This window comes from Ogataea polymorpha (assembly GCF_001664045.1).
Source record: "Ogataea polymorpha strain NCYC 495 leu1.1 chromosome Unknown OGAPOscaffold_4, whole genome shotgun sequence".
Classification (NCBI taxonomy): Eukaryota; Fungi; Ascomycota; class Pichiomycetes; order Pichiales; family Pichiaceae; genus Ogataea; species Ogataea polymorpha.
Genome location: NW_017264701.1, coordinates 624,161 through 643,155, shown reverse-complemented (window position 1 = coordinate 643,155; position 18,995 = coordinate 624,161). Strand labels below are relative to the sequence as shown.

Here is an 18,995-nt window from a genome sequence, read left to right as displayed (position 1 = left end):
TTATTTTTTATATATATTTTTTATGCTATTACTAGTTCTGGTTCTCGTGATAACGCTGGCCCTGGTGGCGCCGCAGTTGGTCTCGAACCTGCGCGACATCGGCACTGTCGCGCTGGAAAAGCAGGCGTCGATCAGCGCCACGAAAAAGCCCGGCGAGTCCGCCGTATACCGCTCTGTCGACGTGCCACACGGCCTGCCGTTGACCACGGGGCTGCGCATTCAGACGGGCTACAAAATCAGGGACGGCATTCTCAAGGATATATGGCACCAGGCACTGCAGAAGGACACAGTTCTCGAAGTTGGCGGCGCAACGCGCTCGATTCGCCAGATAAATGGCATGATTTTGCATCTGGCCCAGCAGATGGACCAGCACAACGTGGGCCCGCGCGTGGGGCTCAATTCGGGTCTCGACGACCTGCACGCGCTCGTGGTGCTCTTCTGCTGCTTTTTCGTGTGCGACAGGACCGTTGTTGTGGGGCAAAACCCGAACGTCGACGTGCTATTTGAGAGGAAGACTGCCGGCTCTGCTGCCAACGTCGTTGACCTGGACGACCCGACGTATTTTCTCGAGCGCCCTGAAACGACAGACTACGCGTACAATCCCATCAAAGACTACTCGCGCTTCAACAATGAGCCCTACATCGAGCTGATCGACGGCGTAGAATACCGGTATTTCCAGCGCAGCTTTGTTTCCGCGGTCGCGTCGCAGCTCATGTCGTTGTCGACGGCGTTTTCGTGGTCGACCCGCGACAGACTGCTTGTGGTTGTGGGAAACAGAAACAACGCGCTGGTCAAGATCTTGTGCGGGCTGCTGACTGGCGTCGAGCTGATCACCGTCGCTGCCGACGCGCCGATCGACGCTCTAGTCGGCAGCCGGCCGACGATCGTTTCTGCTCCGAGCGCGTGGTTGCAGCCGCTTGTGCACGTGCGGCCGTCCCCGCTGCGGGCGCTGCTGCTCAACCGGGCCGAGTTCCTCAACTCCCACGGCATTTTCAACCCGCTAGGCAAAATGTATGCCACCAGACTGCGGCTGGTGTATCTCCAGGACTCGATTTTCACGTCGGCGCAATACAACAAGCTCAAAAGCCTGCTGCATGCCCGTATCGTCAAGGAGACCGATATCCGCGGCTCCATGGGCCCGCTGCTGAAAACGAATTTGTTTGAGTACCGCCTGCTGGGCCAGAACCAGCTGGGCGTGCCGGCAAACTCTGTGGAGCTCAAGACTCGTGACGGCCGGCTCTACGCGCGCGGGTTTGTGCTCGCAAAGCATGACGCCATGAAGGTCGATGAGGAGATGTGGACAGACACCGGGCTACGCGGCTTTTTCGCCACGGATGGGTGTTTTTACGCTAGCTAGTTATAAACTCGTTTGATCACGTCCACCCATTTTTTTTCGGCCACCAGCTCGTCGTTCTCCCACGCAACAATTTTATTGCTCAGGTGGAAATTCTCAGCGTCGGCCTGCAGAACAGCCGTCGTCTCCATCTTCACGTTCCAGCCGTCCTCCTTTCTGCCCATCGAATAACTGTAGAGGCACTCGTTATACGCGGAAAGCGGGTCGTTTTCCTTGATTTTCCAAACGTTTGTGTTGCAGCTGCCGTGGTAGATCCCCGACAGGTTGCCGTACTCCGGGATTGTCACCTGCCCGGCGTCCTCGATGTCCGTGAGCGTCCACTCAAACGTCGTGCAGTCAAACTGCACGGTCTTTTTCCTGCCCTCGGGGACGTCGATTGTGGTTTTGATCGGCCGGCAGATCGACGGAGTCCCCAAGTCTGGAGGAGCCACCAGCGTTGTCTCGTCCAGCAGTGGCAGCACGAGCTTGCCCCCGTGCAGCGTGAGCGTCGGTGTCTCTGCGGACGGCCACGCCTGCGGCCAGTCGCACGTCGACAGCGCAACGCGGAGCCGGTGGCCTTTCTCCAGCTTCACGCCCACAACGTCAAGCTTGATCTCGACATCGTAAACACGGCCCTCTTCCAAGTATTCCGGGGTTTCGTGGCTGTTTCTGTGCGCCAGGTTCAGCTGGCCCCACGAGAGCAACACGTTCTCGCCGCCAGGATACAGGTCGACGAGCCGGACGCTGACATTAGCGAGCTTTTTGTCGGACGAGAGCGTGAGGTTGATTTTTGGCTCGCCCAGCAGATTGACCGTTCCTGCCAGCTCTGCAGAGTCAAAACACAGACATTTCGCGTCCTCGTACCGCTGGTCGGCCGGAAAGTCGCCGGGATATCCAAACGGACAGAAGTTACCGCGGAATAGGCCGTGCGACAGTGTTCCGCTGAAGCGGTAATCGAGTCTCGCAGGCGGCCCGCTGCTCAATTTATTATCTGGAGCTAAGGCATATTCCAGGCCCCCAGAAAATTCCACAGAGTCGGTAGATACCCACCGGCCGTTCCTGTACTCGTACGAGTCCTCAATGCCCGATGGGTCCTGGATGTACGCCGTCAGACGGGGCAGATGCAGCTCGCCTTCGTCGTGCAACCATTTCTTGAACCATTTGAGCGACAGCTGTTGGTACCCGATTTTGGGGCCTGGCTTGGCCATCTCCGGATACTCGTGGACCCAGGGGCCCACCAGACCGCACGACTCCGGGTGAGGGAGGTGTTTCACCATGCGGAACACAGGAGACGTGTATCCGTCTCGCCAACCCCCCACCAGCATAACCGGGATGTCCACCTGGCTGTAGTCCTCGCAAATGGAGCCGTGCTTCCAGTATTCGTCGCGGGTCTGGTGTTCGAGCCAGTGCTTGACCATCGGGACTACCTCGATCCTTTGTTTCCAGTTCTCGCGCCAGCCGTCGCCCACAACACGAGGATCTTGCGGCCGCGGAGCGTACGCCGCCATCGTCGACCCCCACCACAGCATGTCGGACGCCATCACACACCCGCCACGGTAGTGCACGTCGTCGGAGTATCTGTCGTCGGTCGACATGAGCGAAATCACCGCCTTCAGCGCAGGGTGTCTACGTGCTGCCACCTGCAACCCATTGAACCCGCCCCACGACTTGCCAAACATGCCGATCCGGCCATTGGACCATGGCTGCGCCACAATGTGGTCAAACGCGTCCAACGCGTCGTCCTGCTCGAGCTTCAAGTACTCGTCGGTCAGAACTCCGTCCGAGCTCGAGCTGCCTCGCATGTCGATTCTCAACGACGCCAGCCCGTTTCCGGCATAGTACGGGTGTCGGATTGCGTCTCGCTGGATCGTCACGTCCGCCCTGTACGGAATGTATTCCACAAGCGTGCCGACTCGGATCTTACCTTCCCAGGCTTCCCTGGGAATCCACAGATGGCCCTTGAGAATAGCACCGTCGCGCACGGGAATGTCGATGTCTTCGAACTTGAGGATCTGGTACGGAAGACTGGCAGGGTCCAGAACGGTAACGGGCTCTCTTTTGGATCGTTTGACGTTGAAGGCCATGACGAGGATTATTACCAAGTTATCTTTTTTAGCACTAATTAGGAAGTTTTTCACGATAATGGACAATGCATGGGCGATAGCTTATCTTTTAACGAGCTTATTCTCGGGCGTTTCGCCGGGATCGGCCCATTTTCTCTGCATCGCTTGATTCGTGCCTCTACTGAGCCCTGCGTCCGCTGCGTCCAAAAACCATACACTCGCTGCCCGCCATGCTTCTCGGCCGATCGACCCCAGTGCGAGGTGTGGATGGAAATAAAATTATTCCAAGCATAAACAAAATCAGTGTCTCGCCTTTTGTTCGTATCGAATCTTGCTCGTGTTAGTTTTGCTTTGTGAACAAACCCTTGCGCAGCACGTTATTTGAGTTCAGACAATTCCCCGTTAACTACTCATATCGCTGAAAACCCGGCGCAAATGGCTGAACGCAATTGGCAGGAGGGAGCAGATCGCGGAGGGGCGCAACAGCCCGTCAACGTGATCGAGATCCCCGACTTGAACGGCATTCATCTTGAAGACACGTCGCAGACGGCGGCAGAGGCCCGCAAGACGTCGCAGCACACGCTTGTGCACGGCAACAATGCGACGCCTTCGACTCAGAACCCCCAACCGCACGAAATACACCTCCCGCAGTCCCAGGACGACGACGACGACGGCTACGGCGCGCGGCCGCTATCTTTCCGGCTGGGCGATCCCGTTACACAGAACAGCACCGAGCCGGCGGTCGTCATTGAGCAGCGACAGGCCAGCATTTCCGCCAAGCAGAAACAGTCGTATCCGAACTACACTCTCAACATCATGGTAAGACAGTTCACGAAGCTGGCCGAGAGGAAACTGAACCTATGTTTGAACAGCGTGCCGCTGGATCAGGAGCCCAATATCATCGAGATCTTGTCCGAAGGGGTCGATCCGACGTTTGATCGCGTGATCACGTCGCTCGGGTACATTGCGCGGCGCAAGCCCAAGTCTGTGACCGACGCGGTGATGCACTGGCGGCGCGGCAAGTCCGAGTTACGAGAGATGGCGCGCGCAATGCTCGAAAAGGACTTGATGCAGTTGGACAGTTACAAGAACACCAACGTGCCGCAGACACACAAAAAGTCGGCCTCGCGGTCTTCGCGGTCGACGCACGATTCGCCGGCGACCAGCTCCGACGCCGAGACGCTGCGTCAGCTCGAGCAGAAGGTGCAAAAATCTAAAATCACGTTCACACAGGCGGACAGACAGTTCACGATCAGCACGTACATTTTGTGGCGGGTGCTGATCGAGGTGGTGCGCCAGACGCCCACGCAGACGCTGATTGAGGAAACAGGACTTGAGGAGATCATGTACAACTACTTGCGCAACATCGATCCGTACCTGGTAAGCCAGAGCATTATCCACTCCTCCAACTGGAACTTGCTCGCGGGTCTGATTGGCCAGATGTCGGAAAAGTCGTTCTTGTCCGTGAGCGACCGCTTCATTGCGGATCTCGAAAAGTTCCCCAAAGGCTACACGGACGGCAGCGACGTGAGCGAGTCCAGACTGAATCTGCTGATCCACGGGATGCGATATCTGCAGTTTTCCAACTCGTCGCTCGAACGGTTTGAGGAAGGCGCAGATTTTATGAAGAGTCTGGCCAAGTTCTTCTACCGATGCGAAAACGACAATTTGCTCAACTCCTATTGCGACGTGATCAACCAGCTGCTTCTGTCGCTCGCAGAAACGCTGACTGCAGAGGTGAACCATCCTACATGGGTGGACGCCGTGACAATGATTTTCAGCAAGTCCGTGCACATTGCGACGGCGAAGCCGCCCAAGCTGTGGAAGTACTCCGCCACTTTGGTGGCCACAGCGGTTTCTGTTGCTCCCAAGACGCTTTTCGACCGAGAATGGCTCAAAATTGTCGACATGTACATCAGACGGCTCAAGCCGAAGCTGCCGACCGAGGAAAAGGTCGTCATCACGACGTGTCTGGCCCGGCTGATCTGGGCGTATTTGTATCGGTACTCGGACACGCTGAACGCCAAGACCAGAAACTTGGAGTCGATCGCCAACTTGCTCTTCCAAGGACAACAGAACAAGAAACAGCAGTGGATTACGCACGACTCGCTTCTGATCCAGGCCACCGTTCAGACCCTACGTGCTATGGCCTACTCGCAGCTTAACTTCACGCTGGAAAACATTATTCTGCCGATCCTCAAGTCCTCGTTCAACGGAACCAGTCTTGAAAGCATCTCGCACGAAAAGGTCATTCTCTGCATCCGCACCTACGCCTGTATACTATCAGACTACAAGTCTAAGGAAAGACCGCCCTTCCCGACCGACTACGTGATCCACTCGTCACTGGACCCGATGGAATTCTGCAACAACGACAACAAGGAGATATTCGACGCCAACTCGTCCAACTCGGCGGTCCACGAAGAGGTGTCCAGTCTGTTCATCAGCCTGCTGTTTCTACTGGACCAGCAGGTTGGGTGCAAGACGCTAGATGGCAACATAGCCAATGTGGGGGCCGGCGGCGGATCGTCGGCCAGCGCGAGCAGCAGCACGCCGACGCTGCCACTCAAAATCTCGCAGTTTTATTTCCACCAGGACGGCCATCAGACTAAAAACTTGGAGCTATTTTCGACGGTGATTTCTGTGGTTTCGTGGTGTCTGAGCAACAACTCGTCGCAGTACCGTCGCGTAATTGAGCTTCTGGTGAAGAACACGATCCATGAGGACGAAAATGTCAGCCCTTTCTCGATCGACATGCTCAAGATTCTCATGACCAAGAAGAACCCGAACGTGATAATGACCGTTTTTGCGCGCACGGCGTTCTATCTCGACGAAAAGGCCGCCAGCCTGCTCAACCACGAGTACGTTTCGTCGACAGAGTACGTCAAGCTCCTGGAAGTTTATGTGGACTTGCTCCAATGCTGGCTTGAGTTCCTGGCAGAGACACACAAGGGCTCGCTAGAGACGCCAAACGAGATGTACAACGTCAACCATGGCTTTGTGCAAGAGGAGATCCTGGAAACGAAGCCGTTTGAGGACCTCGAGCTCAAGACGATCGTCACAATCATCGACGAGGTCGAAGGCAACGGGCTGTTTTTCCTGTTTAGTCACGATTTCCGTGTGCGGTTTCTGGGGTCGCAGATTCTGCGTATTATCGCCCAGTTCGACGAGGTGATTTATGACCTGACGAGCGACACGAGTGGCGCCAAAGACCCTGAAGAGGACCGCAAAAAGGCGCATAACCGGATGCCTTCGAAATTTGCTGCCGAGTTCGGCACGCGGGTGATCCATGTGCTGGAGTCGCTGGATTTTTTCGAGTTCATCAGCCCTAAGAAACCTATCCTGAGTGAGGCCGAGTCGAAGCGGCTCGCACGGCTGCAGCACAAGCAGCGCAAGGACACCATTATCCGCCTGGCGGAAAGCAACCACGGCGTCGACGCGGCGCTGTGGTTTAAGGTGTTTGAGGAGATTCTCGATTCGCTCGTCAGACGGTGTCCGATCCAGATCGCCATAGCGCGGTCTCACAGCTGTATCCGTCTCGTCCAGCTGTATGACCAGCTGGTTTCGATTAGTTTCGATCCAGGCTCGAAAAACGTTAGCTCACTCATTTGGGATTACATGCTGTGCTTGAAAATTGCGTGCTCGTCGCTTACTTCCACGAGCGAGCAGCGCCTGCATATCCCGGCGGTGGCCACGGCCGCGTCATCGTCCATCTACGCGCCGCTGACCAAGTCTCACATGCGTAAGCGTTCTCAGCAGCTGTTCACGGTGCAGCACCAGAAAATCACGAGTGCAAAGTCAATCTTCAAGATGACCGTGCCCTTGCTCACGACTACCAACACTAAGCTGAAGGAGGCGCTGGTGGAGGGGCTAAGCTGTTTGAATGTGAACATTTTCAACAGCTTTCTCGAAAGCATCGAGAGTATCCTCGAAGGCTGGGCGCGCGAGCAGCAGCCGGCGGAGGCCGATTTGCGACTACGTGTCGAGATCACCGGCGTGCTTAACAAGGTGATTGCCAAGTTCTACAAGATCGGCGTGCCGTTTCTAGACGATACCGTGTCACGAAAGCTGCAGTTTATTCTGGAAAACAACAAGGCGTTTCTGTCGCGACCCGGGTCGCAGACCAACTTCGAGCTCCACCGGCTGCGCAAGTATTTTTGCGGCCTATTGGAGACTTTCCATTCCGAGTGTCTGAAACTCCACCAGGTGGAGAAATGGCTGCCGTTCAAGTTTCGTCGAGAGTCGTTTGAGTTCATGGATGAGTGGTGCGGCTACGGCAAGGACACAAGTCTGTTCAACGAGCGGTATCGGCGGATGACCGAGCAGATTTCTCGGCGGGCCGAGGCAGTCACATTGCAGGCGTCTTTGGAGCTACAAAAAAGACAGCTGCAGTACAGTGCGATCAGTTGCATGGCGAACCTGTGTTGCAGTCCAATCGCCACGGAAAAGGACTCCTTCAATATTCCAAAGGTGTTGGACTGGATAGACTCGCTATTCAACACGTATACGGACAAGATCATCGAGATGGCGCGGCGGGCGCTGTTGCAGATCCTCGTGGTGAGCTCTGCCTCGGACGACATTCTCGACCAGGTCATCAACAAGTGCTACACGCACGACCCGGCGTTGGACAACTACTTTGTGACGCTGAGCGAGGCCTTTGTCAAGGGCGCCAAGCTCAGGGACAAGGTGCATCGGCCGCTGGCTCTGGGGCTTTTTGCATGTGGGTCGGACAACATCAGCGTGCGCACTGCCGCGGCGAGCCTGCTGGAGCACACCGAGATGAAGTTCTATGAGACCAACAAGAGCTTGGCCTTTGTCGACGGCATTTGCTGCCGGTCAAGGGTGATCTACAAGCGCACGCTTTTTCAGCTGTCGACGCATTTTGCAACGGCGCATCCCGAGGACAAGTACATGATGATCTCAGAGCTGACGATGCTGTTTCACGTTGTTGGGTCAAGTCCGCGACGCGACATTCTGGCGGTGCTGCTGCCGTGGGTGCAGACCGTGGAGCTTACGCTGGGACCGGACCATCCCAACAGACACAACTCGCTGATGGTTCTGTACAACTTCTTTGAGATCACCGTCAAATTTGCGCACAAGATGCAGAACGAGGTGGAAGCGTTGTGGGTGGCACTGGCGAACGGCCCCAATAAGTCGAACGTGGACGAGATATACCGGTTTATCGTGGAGCACTCGCTGGAGATGAAGAATACCGTTTTCTGGGAGTGCTCGCGCCAGGTGATCTCGTGTCTCGCCACGATCCCGGCAGGCGTGAACCTCGTGGATACGCTGATTTCGAACCTGGAGCCAAAGTCGATGATACCTGTCGAGAAACTCAACGCGGACGACACGGCTACGTTTGCGGACGAGAGCCAGATCACGCACGGGCTGCCATACGTGGCGCAGCTCGCGAAGATCGCCCAGACAACCAAGGGCGTCACCACGCCGTCGTTCTCGCTGTGCGAGCTGTCGGTGATATTCCTGTCGGACCTGCTGCTCACGCCCACCGAGAACGTCAAGGCGAACCTGTCGCTGTTGCTGCATCTTGCGTTTGTGCTGCTCGACGACCAACTCGCGATTGTCCAGGACCAGGCGTGCGCAATGCTGATCCACCTGCTGCGCCAGTACGGCGACGACGAGTCGGGACAGTGCAAGCGCATCATTGACTCTCTGCGCAGCTGCGACCGCCAGAAAACGTTCTGGACGCACGGCGACCTGGGCGGCGACAAAAACGGTGGTCGTATCCCGGAGAACATGGATGCGCTCGTGCGCAACGTTGTGCACGTGTTTGAGAAGAACTACCCGGGAATCCAGCAGGACTGGAGCCGCACCGCGCTGGCGTGGGCCACGTCGTGCAAGGTGATGCACATTGCCGCGCGCTCGTTCCAAGTCTTCCGGTGTCTCATCTCGTTCCTCGACCTTGGCATGCTGCGCGACATGCTCCTGTGCCTGGCCAACACCGTCTCGGACGAAAACCCAGGCATTCAGAGCTTCTCGATGCAGATTCTCATGACGCTCAACGCGATCACGGCAGAGCTGTACAGCGAGCAGCTGATCGACTTCCCGCAACTGTTCTGGTCCGTCGTGGCCTGTCTCAACACCATCCACGAGAACGAGTTCATCGAGGTGCTCTCGACGCTGTCCAAGTTCATCTCCAAAATCGACCTCGACTCCGACGAGACCGTCGAGTGTCTGATTGCGACGTTTCCGCCCAACTGGGAGGGCCGCTTTGACGGCCTGCAGCCGCTGGTCATGATGGGGCTGCGGTCGGCGAATGCGTACGAGCCGACGATCCGGCTCCTGGACCGGCTCAATCTGCTCAAGGACAGCGCCATCATAGGCTCTGGCCAATATCGCATCCTGCTGGCGCTGTTAGCCAACATCCCGCGGTTTCTGCACGCTCAGACAACCAAGCGGTTCGGCGACGACGTGGTAGACGCGGCAAACGTGCTGTGTGCGATGGCCGACCGCGCCGACATGGGCGCCCTGAGTCGGATTCTCAACTCGCTCATCAAGAAGAAGTTCCGCAACAAGGAGGACTTCATGAGCCAGGTGGTGAGTGTGATCAAACGCTATTTCTTCCCCGAGTACTCGGCGCAAACGCTGGTGTTCCTGCTGGGTCTGCTGTTCAACAACACCACGTGGATTAAGCTCGAGATGTTGGACTTCCTCAAACACGTGTTCAAGGCCGTCGACCTCACTGACAGCAAGTTTATCGGGCTGGGAGCCGATCTTGTGTCGCCGCTGCTGCGGCTGCTGATGACCGACTACGTGGACCTGGCGCTTGAGGTGCTGGACGAGGCCAACAGCATCTCTGCGTCGCCGTTCGACAAGCACTACTTGATGATGAGCTCGGGCGATGCCAGCATGCGCCGCGAGTACGAGAAGGTGGCCACGTTGTTCGGCATTCCCGACGAAAGCGGCTGGTCCGTGCCGATCCCGGCCGTCAGCACCGCGCGCACCAGAAACAACATCCACTCGGTGTTTTCGACCTGCGTGGTTTCCACCTCCAAGGAGGGCGACGAGCAGCCCGAGCCGCTGGTCGAGCCAGAGTTCAACAGAGACGACTACGTCCACTACAGTCCGGCATGGCCGGACCAGCGCGAGCAATCACTGCTCACGAGACAACAGAGCAGTCTCCAGGACGACGAGTCCGCACAGGACCAGAACTCGCTCAGCCACATGCTTGCCACGCTAGAGAACCTCGACTCGTTCTTTACCAAGGAGAACATGGACCTGTCGGGCGCGTACGGCCACCAATACAACGGCTCGGTCGATACACGCTCTACCGCTGCCACTTCCACGGGCCAGAGCAACTGGGGCTTGACACTGGAGTCGCCGCAGCTCGACCAGAACATGCAGTTCCCATCCACAGCCTCGTTCAAGACGCTCATGGGCGACTCGTCGTCGAGTGCGGCCAACTTCTCGGTTTCCTCGTTCCGCAACTCTGCGCGGCTCAACATGGCAGTTCCGATGCATCTGAGCAACAAGTCGGCAAGCGACTACTCGTCTAACTTGCAGGAGATTTCCTCTCCGCTGGGCTCGCCGATAGTTTCCGGCCAGAGCCCGCCCAGCGACGACTTCGAGGGCCTGTTCAGGTTTGAGATTCTCCGCCCGTCCAGCAAGGTCAAGAAAAGACCGTCCAAGCTCAATACGCCGCTCGTCAACAACGGCGACCCGTCCATCCCGCTGGCGAAGCCGTCTCCCCGGACGCCGCGGAGTTCGCGGACCCCACGCAGTCCCTACAGCAAGAGCATCCGCTTCAGCAGAAACTACTCCTCCACATACAGGAAGTCTGCGCGGCTTTACGACAGTCCGTCGCGCGACAAGCAGGACGCGGCCGACACGCAATGAGCCATTTCGGCGGTGTACGGGTGTGCAGTCAAATACGATAAGATAGATGTTTAAATTTCTTCCCCACTTTCACCTCTGACTAGCTTTGTCTGGCATGTTTACCAAGTGCACGGGCTTCAGGCCGTTCATCAGGCCATCTGTAAGAACCTTCAGTTGTTCACGTGCCTCTTTGCTTGTCAAAATGGCCAAGACCAAGTCCATTGAGGATATGCCCAACCCAAGGGATCTTCCCAGACCAGAATCCAAGGAGCTGTTCCGGCCAGTGTACGACCCCAAGGAAAAGTATAGAGAGCAGGGTGAGCAGCTTCATGAGTTTGGCAGGTACATCATGGCATGCATGCCGAAGTTCATACAGCAGTATTCTGTCTGGAAAGATGAGCTGACTGTGTATTGTGCTCCCTCTGGACTGGTGCCTGTGGCCACTTTTCTGAAAAACCACACCTCGAGCCAGTTCACGGCGTGCATGAATATCACTGCGGCGGATTATCCGTCGCGCAAGAACCGGTTCGACGTGGTGTATGACTTGCTGTCTGTGCGGTTCAACTCGCGGATCCGCATCAAGACGTTTGCGTCGGAGATGACGCCGATCCCGAGCTTGGTGCCGTTGTACGAGGGGGCCAACTGGCTTGAAAGAGAGACGTACGACCTGTTTGGCGTGTTTTTCGAGAACCACCCGGATCTGCGCAGGATCATGACCGACTACGGCTTCGAGGGCCATCCTTTGCGCAAGGATTTCCCCACAACGGGCTACACAGAGGTCAGATACGACTCTGAGAAGAGACGCGTGGTGTACGAGCCGCTGGAGCTTACACAGGCCTGGAGAAACTTCACCGTGGGCTCGTCGGTGTGGGAGCAGGTCGGCACCGGCGAGGACGACACGCCAGAGAGTTTCCGTCTCCCAGAGCCGGAGCTTGACGAGGAAGTCAAGAAGTAGCCCAACGGCCCAACAGCCCCTATTTATTCTCATCTACATATTTATTGAATCGACCAAATTTTATCTCAGGGCCTCGATCTCCCGCTGAAGCCCGCCCAGCTCGGTCCGTTTCTGCTCCAGAAACGACTCCAGCTGGCTCACCTGACTCTGCACGACCTCAATGTTGGTCCGGATCGACTGCAGGTCGCTTCCTGTTCCCAGCTCGGCCACCTGCTGCTCCTTGTACTTGAGTAGATTTTCAAACTCGTATTTGGCCAGACTCAGCTTGTCGTCGACTCCCTTGTTGTTCTTTGCGTCCTCGGCCTTTTGGATCAGCTCCTCCAGCTCCTTCAGCTCACGTCTCAGCTTCACTTCCTCCCAGTCGGTTCCGTCTGTGGCGCTGAAGTCTGTCTTGTTGGTGGGGATCTTGGAAGAACCGGTGATTTTGCTCAAATAGCTCTCGCCAAAAGCCTGTTTCGTGCTGCTGGGCCTTTTCCGCTCCTCTGCCTGGTAATCGTTCACATCGTAGCTCGGTGTCTCTCTGTTGAACGTAGCTCTCAGCGACGGAGGCACCGACTTTGGAACTCTCTTGCCGCTGGACCTCTGGCTCAGGATATGCAGAAAAACCAGACACTGGTCCTTGTCGATCGTTTCCGATTGCTTAGGGTTCACCAAATTCCACGCAAACGAGATATCTGTTTCCGGAACGCCGTTGAGCGTCTTGTACAGTTCCGAAAGCGACTGGAACGTAATTCTTCCAAATCTGTCCGCAGACGACGCGTATATGTCCTCATACCTGGATTTATCGGACGGCGAGATGTACCAGTCGAAGTCTGAACTCAGCATGAGCTCCTCGTCGGTGTCGGTGTCGAAACCGGGGCTGTTTCCCGCCACCGCCCTGTTGGCCTGCACCAGATGTTGCTTCGAGCCCGGAATCAACCAGTCGGGTAGTGATCTAGGCAGCTCCGACGTGTTGCCGTTGACAAGGTCGAAGATGAGCCGCATGGCTATGCAAAACTCCTCAAAGTCCAGCTGGCCGTCCACATCGATGTCGGACAGGTCCCACACTTTTTCAAGCTGCGCCTGATCGAGCCGTGAGTTTTTGAACACGACAGAAACCTTGTCGCCGCTCAGTTTGTTGTTGACCGGCTTGAGACCGCTGAAGATCTGCCAGTACTTCTTAATCTCCCACTCTTCGAGCTTGGGCATGGTGGATTTCCACAGTTTTCTTGGTAGTTAAGATGGTAGTGGTCTTTAGATTGTGTTGATTGGATGGTCTCGATGCTCGCAGCGGATTGAAAAATCGCTAGCCTGGTGCTTGCGTTGGTCTTTTCCCTCAGTGAATTTAGTAGAAATAATTAGCGCAGAATATTACACAAATCATTATGAAATATAAAATAAGCCAGTCTATAGAAGAAGCGTTGCGACAAATAGAACCGTCTAAATTCCCCGAGTTCAAGAAGAGAGGATGGATCTCGCACAATGACCTTGCTTGTCTCATAAGAAGTTGCGATCTCGTTCTGATCAAGGACCTCTCGCCGTACTTCGATGTTCCGCCTCAGACTCCCAAATCGCCCGATTTTCTCAGGCAGATGGAGGAGCTCAAGGCACGGCAGGAAGAATTGGAGTACCAGAAACTAGTAGGCTCGCTTCCGGGCCAGATCGGACGCCCGTCGGCCCTCCAGGAGGCTAAGGAGGTCAAACATCAGGTGACGACCATCGTCAACGTCCTGATCAGCGTGGTTTCTGTGGCCTACGCGGTGTGGTACTGGACAGGATCTGTCAATCTGTTTAATGACGCTACCAGGGTGCTGTTGGCTCTTTTTGCGGCCATTCTGGTGCTCGTGGCCGAAGTGGTGGTTTTCGGGGGCTATCTAAGACGCGTGGACGAGGCCAAACAGCGCGAGCGGAGAAAGAAAGAAGTGCGCAAGGTGGTGAATTCTGTCACATTTACGAAAAAATCACAGTGAGCATGAAAAATATTGAAAAAAATATTTCTATATAGTCCGCAGAGTGCAAAATGTGGCACTTGTTGTTTCACTGCGCAAGAAAACAGGTCGTCCGGTCTGTGCAGCCAATGGTGGCATTTCGACTGGTCTCCTCGGTTCCTCTCAAAGCCAAATGCACTTCCTGTGGCTACAAACTGCAGAACTCCGACCCGGGCAAGCCAGGGTACACCAAATACTCGTTTGAGGAAAATGTGCGAGAGAAGCCCCAAATCCGAAACCACAGCATTCCACAGGAGAAGGAACAGGCGATTCTCGAAGAGTTCCGCTCGATGATGGGGAATTTGCCCGTTAAATCGTCTGAACCCAGTGCCAACAAAGCAGACAAAAGCCCAATGTGTCTGCGGTGCTACGACGCCGTCCACCACAACGTGTACAACCCTGAAGAGCACGTGACAATTTCCGTGGAGGATGCAATGAGCGAAATCCCTTCCAATGCCAAAATAGTACATGTGATTTCGGCCCTTGACTTTCCTCTTGGCGCAACCTCAAAAGTCTTGCAAAACAGAGATCCAAGCAAGATTTATTACGTTATCACCAAGATGGATTTATTCTTCAATAGAGACCACTACATCAACTCCGAAGGAACGCAATATTTTGCCCAGGTACTGCAACGTCTGGTTGGGGCAGACCCAAGCAAGGTTCGCTGTGTGACGGCGAGAAACAGGTGGGGAGTGCGCGATCTCTACTCATGGCTACCCCAAGGCAATTTGTACTTCATTGGGGAGACAAACTCGGGCAAAAGTCGGCTGATTGAGAGTCTGTGCAGGTACCACGAGTACGTGAAGAGAGAAGAGATACAGTCGACTCCTGGAGTTAGCAACTGGCCCGGCTTCACGCGAGATTTTATGAAATACATTTTGCACAAAAGAGACACAACCCTCATAGACACCGTTGGATTTGCTCCTCCGCAGGAGGGAATCTTCAAATACATGCTCTCTGAACACATACCTGCTCTTCCAACCCTGAAAAAACCGCCTACTCAAGAGCCAAAAGACCACCGTCTGCAGTCGTTGAGCGTGAAGACCGCAAAGTATTATTCGGGAGACAGGGTTTTCAGCATCGGAGGCTACTTCTATCTACGACCTCCCAGCGACTGTGCTTTGAGAATTTTCCCCGGCATGTCAGGCAAGCAATTCAATCAGCATTCCATCGAAAAAGCGATTCACACCAGTTTGAACCGAGATCGTGCCGTTGCGTCTAACTTTTCAGTCAACAAACTGGCGGTTCAGCATCTCGAACGCCACGTGATTCCCATCTTCTACGGCGCCGTCGATCTGGTATTCCGTGATATCGGATTTTTAACCATTGCTCCAACGGGGATTCCAAAGATCCGCGAGCTTTTCGAGCTTTGGATTCCGAAGGGAATTGACGTGATTGTCAGAGAACCGATTTTCAAATACATATATCCGCGAACGATGCCCAAAGACCCCAATGCTCCTAGGTTGTCTAAATACAGGAAAGTCCCTGAAGACAAGCTAATTTATACCAAAATTTTCCCCGTGGACGAACACAGGACGAAAGCTGAACTATTGGAGGAGTTCGATTCAAATGGGTCAATCCGAGAGCATTTCGAGTCCGCCAAGTCGCAGGACAGTTACAGAAATCCCGGCTGGGTGCAACCAGAGCTGTAGCTTAGACCGGGGACGATCGACGCAAATAGTCCCATGTACATAACGAAAATACTTTCCGGCATATTTTTTTTCGTATTGTTTATTCTACAACTGTGTTTGAGATGGTCCAGAGTTCTTTGCCAGGAGCGAAGCCGGCCAATGAGACAAAACCGTCGACTTCTTTGAAAGAGTTGCTGGAAGCCTCGCGTAGTTTGCCCAAGCGACTAAATGACGTTGGAACAATCCACCTTGGACTCAATGAAATCAAACGGAAAGCCTATGAATTGCGCAAATACAACAAAAGCGACAAGGATGTGAACCCTTACACAAAAGCGCATTACCTTCTTGTGGGAAGCGGTTTCACGATAGAAGAAATACAGAGCGAGCTGGATTCAATTGACTTGCGCCAGCTAGACCCGTCTCATGTGACAAACGTCGTCGATATGGGTGACATAGACAGTTACATCAACAGCCGTAAAGACGAAAACATTTTAACAGCTATTGAGCAATCATTGTCTGCAGCTGCTCGCGACTTTGACACGTATGTCAGCAAGAACATAACCATAGATTGGGCACAGAGAAAAAAAGAGTTACAGAATTCTCTCTCCACTCTGCTGAAGCGAACCGAGCCTAGCTCAGACTTGTCGTCTTCTCCCGAAAAGAAGGCAAAGACAGCTGGCGTCAGCTTTGAAAAACAGCTTATATGGAACAGCACCAAACACAAACACATTTTGTCTTCGAAGCTGGAATTTACGGACGTGAAGGCGCCAGAGCCCAAGGCCTCAAATCCAAACCTTTCGTACGGTCTTAGACAGAAGTTTGAGTTATATGCTCAGGTTATTTATGAGCTCAACGATGCAAGACAACAAGGCCAGTCGTATCCATTGGCTACTGTTTTTGCAGACCTTTCCAAACAAGAAGTGAGTCCCAAGTCCAAACAGCTTCATGAGACATGGCTCATTCTGAGAGACTTTTGCGAGACAGAAGAGGCGAAGTCCGGACAAATTCTTGAGAGAAGATTCGCGAAAGGCCATTGCTCTGATTCGCTGACTGCGTTCGAGTCGCTGTCTTTGCGCAAGAGGATCGTGACTCGCAGCAGAAACTATTTGGAGACCCAATTTTTGGACTACATCAACGAGCTGTATTTTAAATCAGACATGGCTGCTCAAGATAATAAAATAGTTGACAGTGTCACAAAGGTTCAGAATTTCTTGGAGTTGACTCTCAAGGGGAAAAACAAAGAGTGGAAGGTCCCGAATCTATACTTCGTCAATGGGAACCCAATCTGGGCCACTCTATTCTATCTTTTGAGGGCAGGCTGTTTAGACGAAGCTGTTCAACTGGTCACTCAATCAACCGATTCTTTCCAAAAATTAGAGCGCTCATTCCCAATGTACTTAAGAAGCTACTGTCAGAGCACAGACCGAAAGCTTTCTCGTGAGCTGCAGGGGCGAATTTTGAACGAGTTCAACCAGTACTTCAAACACTTCAACAAGGAAATTGATCCATTCAAGTACGCCGTTTACAAGCTGATCGGAAGATGTGATTTGAGCAAGAAAAATCTGCCATCGGTCACACTCAGCATTGAAGACTGGATTTGGTTCCATCTGTCTCTAATCCAGGAAGAAGAGCTTGATGAGGACGAGCTAGTTCGCGAATTCTACACACTGAACGATTTCCAAAAATCGGTTCTTCAATATGGAGCAGATTCGTTCAATGCGTCAGCAAACAATCCCATGTATTTGCAGACTTTGGTTCTTACCGGCCTCTATGAAGTTGCTGTCAAGTATTTGTTTGAAAAGAGTGAGATTGACGCTGTTCACTTGGCTATTACTCTTGCCTATTATGGCCTTTTGAGGGTGCCGGATGACAAAATAGAGCAAGAGGATAAACTTTTGACAGTCGATAGCAGAGGATTTGGCTCGATTTCTTACGCTCGCCTGCTAGGATATTTTACCAGCAGTTTCAAGTTTTCTGATCCAAGGGTGGCCGCCGAATATCTCTTCTGCATCTGTCTTTGTGATGGACTAGAGCCAGCTTTGAAAGAGGCACAAATTACGCTTGGCAGAAACGCCATCAAAGAGTTGGTGCTCGAGACCAGGGAGTTTGTGATTCTCCTTGGTAAAATCGACAAGGATGGTACAAGGTCGCCAGGCATTATTGAACAGCGCAAGAAGTTACTTTACTTAGATGACAAAGAGAGTTATTTGCACAACATCGCGGAACAGGCAGCGGTCAAAGCAGACGAAGAGGGCAGACCATTCGACTGCATTTTGCTTTATCAACTGAGCGAGGAGTATGACATGGTCATCGATCTCGTGAACAGAGTCCTAGCAGAGTTCCTTATATCCATCGATCTCAAGACCCCTATTGACGACATACTGGCACAGGAGCTGATTCAAGGCGAAACTAATATCGTGAAACTTGCGCAACGACTTATGCAGATCTATTCTGCCTCGCCGTCGATCCTGGAAAAAGTGTCCTTGAAGCAGCGTGAAACATGTACCGCATTGCTGGATATGGTGGAAATTAGAAGAGAATTTACCACCACCAATCCCGACTTTGCAGGAATTCTGCTCAAAATCGAGAAACTCAATGTGATCCCATGCTCTGCAACGATGGAATTGGAGAAGATTCGGGCTAAAGCACAAGAGCTAAAGACTATTAGCGAGGCCATCACCAAGAACGTTCCGAACTTGCTGGTGATCGAGATGAGTTGCATAGCCCAGCTCTTCTATGAACTCAGCCAGGGTTATGACTCGAACGTGCTCAAGCTGTCCCAGATTAATACCCAGAACGCATCCAAAGAGGACAAACTTGTTTCGCTGAGACAAATGTCCAGAAACTGTATGATATATGCTGGTATGGTCCAGTACAAGATGCCAAGAGAGGTATACACAACTCTGATCAATCTGGAGGTTAACATGTGATCACCCATGATTATGTTCGTGTTCGCACTGGGCGCAATTCTTGCGCTTGTATTTAGGTTGTCTCTCGTAAGCGTTCGGCTTGGAAGGACCCTCATGATCACTTTCATCTGACGAAGACGAAGACGATGACGAGGACTCCGACTCGGATTCGGTCTCCTCGACCTCATACTCATCCTCGTTATTGGGATGGAAAATGCAGCAGACTGACTCGTTAGCATGATACAGCAACATTAATGTACTTACTTTTAGACTTCTTCTTATTCATGAACTCGTTATCGACCACGCC

At 53.6% G+C, this 18,995-nt stretch overlaps 8 protein-coding genes across 8 annotated transcripts; 6 read left to right on the top strand and 2 right to left on the bottom strand.

Moving 5' to 3' along the window:
* Nucleotides 1-22: 22 nt before the first annotated feature.
* Nucleotides 23-3,624, top strand: OGAPODRAFT_94195 (uncharacterized protein; the record flags this gene model as incomplete). Its single annotated transcript, XM_018357494.1, has 1 exon — nucleotides 23-3,624. The coding sequence occupies one exon, from the start codon at nucleotides 23-25 to the stop codon at nucleotides 1,355-1,357; it is 1,335 nt and encodes a 444-aa protein (XP_018210690.1). The 3' UTR covers nucleotides 1,358-3,624.
* On the bottom strand, nucleotides 72-3,624 carry OGAPODRAFT_16551 (uncharacterized protein). Its single transcript, XM_018354506.1, has one exon. It carries the CDS (start codon nucleotides 3,415-3,417, stop codon nucleotides 1,354-1,356), a length of 2,064 nt encoding a protein of 687 aa, XP_018210689.1. The 5' UTR covers nucleotides 3,418-3,624; the 3' UTR covers nucleotides 72-1,353.
* A 207-nt stretch (nucleotides 3,625-3,831) lies between these two features.
* Nucleotides 3,832-13,493, top strand: OGAPODRAFT_82612 (uncharacterized protein; the record flags this gene model as incomplete). Its single annotated transcript, XM_018356627.1, has 3 exons — nucleotides 3,832-4,599; nucleotides 4,630-10,640; nucleotides 10,707-13,493. 3 exons carry the CDS (start codon nucleotides 3,832-3,834, stop codon nucleotides 11,245-11,247), a joined length of 7,320 nt encoding a protein of 2,439 aa, XP_018210686.1. The 3' UTR covers nucleotides 11,248-13,493.
* Nucleotides 11,429-12,181, top strand: OGAPODRAFT_24356 (uncharacterized protein; the record flags this gene model as incomplete). The annotated part of the gene is made up of 1 exon (XM_018355269.1): nucleotides 11,429-12,181. The coding sequence occupies one exon, from the start codon at nucleotides 11,429-11,431 to the stop codon at nucleotides 12,179-12,181; it is 753 nt and encodes a 250-aa protein (XP_018210688.1).
* Nucleotides 12,242-13,493, bottom strand: OGAPODRAFT_100481 (uncharacterized protein; the record flags this gene model as incomplete). Its single annotated transcript, XM_018352979.1, has 2 exons — nucleotides 12,520-13,493; nucleotides 12,242-12,456 (listed from the first exon to the last, which is right to left on the bottom strand). The coding sequence occupies exons 1-2, from the start codon at nucleotides 13,367-13,369 to the stop codon at nucleotides 12,242-12,244; spliced, it is 1,065 nt and encodes a 354-aa protein (XP_018210687.1). The 5' UTR covers nucleotides 13,370-13,493.
* A 52-nt stretch (nucleotides 13,494-13,545) lies between these two features.
* Nucleotides 13,546-14,130, top strand: OGAPODRAFT_8544 (uncharacterized protein; the record flags this gene model as incomplete). Its single annotated transcript, XM_018356802.1, has 1 exon — nucleotides 13,546-14,130. One exon carries the CDS (start codon nucleotides 13,546-13,548, stop codon nucleotides 14,128-14,130), a length of 585 nt encoding a protein of 194 aa, XP_018210685.1.
* OGAPODRAFT_16549 (uncharacterized protein) lies at nucleotides 13,793-15,856 on the top strand. Its single transcript, XM_018354505.1, has one exon. It carries the CDS (start codon nucleotides 14,181-14,183, stop codon nucleotides 15,798-15,800), a length of 1,620 nt encoding a protein of 539 aa, XP_018210684.1. The 5' UTR covers nucleotides 13,793-14,180; the 3' UTR covers nucleotides 15,801-15,856.
* A 45-nt stretch (nucleotides 15,857-15,901) lies between these two features.
* Nucleotides 15,902-18,912, top strand: OGAPODRAFT_94188 (uncharacterized protein; the record flags this gene model as incomplete). Its single annotated transcript, XM_018357493.1, has 1 exon — nucleotides 15,902-18,912. The coding sequence occupies one exon, from the start codon at nucleotides 15,902-15,904 to the stop codon at nucleotides 18,707-18,709; it is 2,808 nt and encodes a 935-aa protein (XP_018210683.1). The 3' UTR covers nucleotides 18,710-18,912.
* Between the last annotated feature and the right edge of the window lie 83 nt (nucleotides 18,913-18,995).

Bases quoted from the DNA above. Each gene is read 5' to 3' on its own strand.
- OGAPODRAFT_16549 (XM_018354505.1), top strand. From the start codon at position 14,181: ATGTGGCACTTGTTGTTTCACTGCGCAAGAAAACAGGTCGTCCGGTCT.
- OGAPODRAFT_16551 (XM_018354506.1), bottom strand. From the start codon at position 3,417: ATGGCCTTCAACGTCAAACGATCCAAAAGAGAGCCCGTTACCGTTCTG.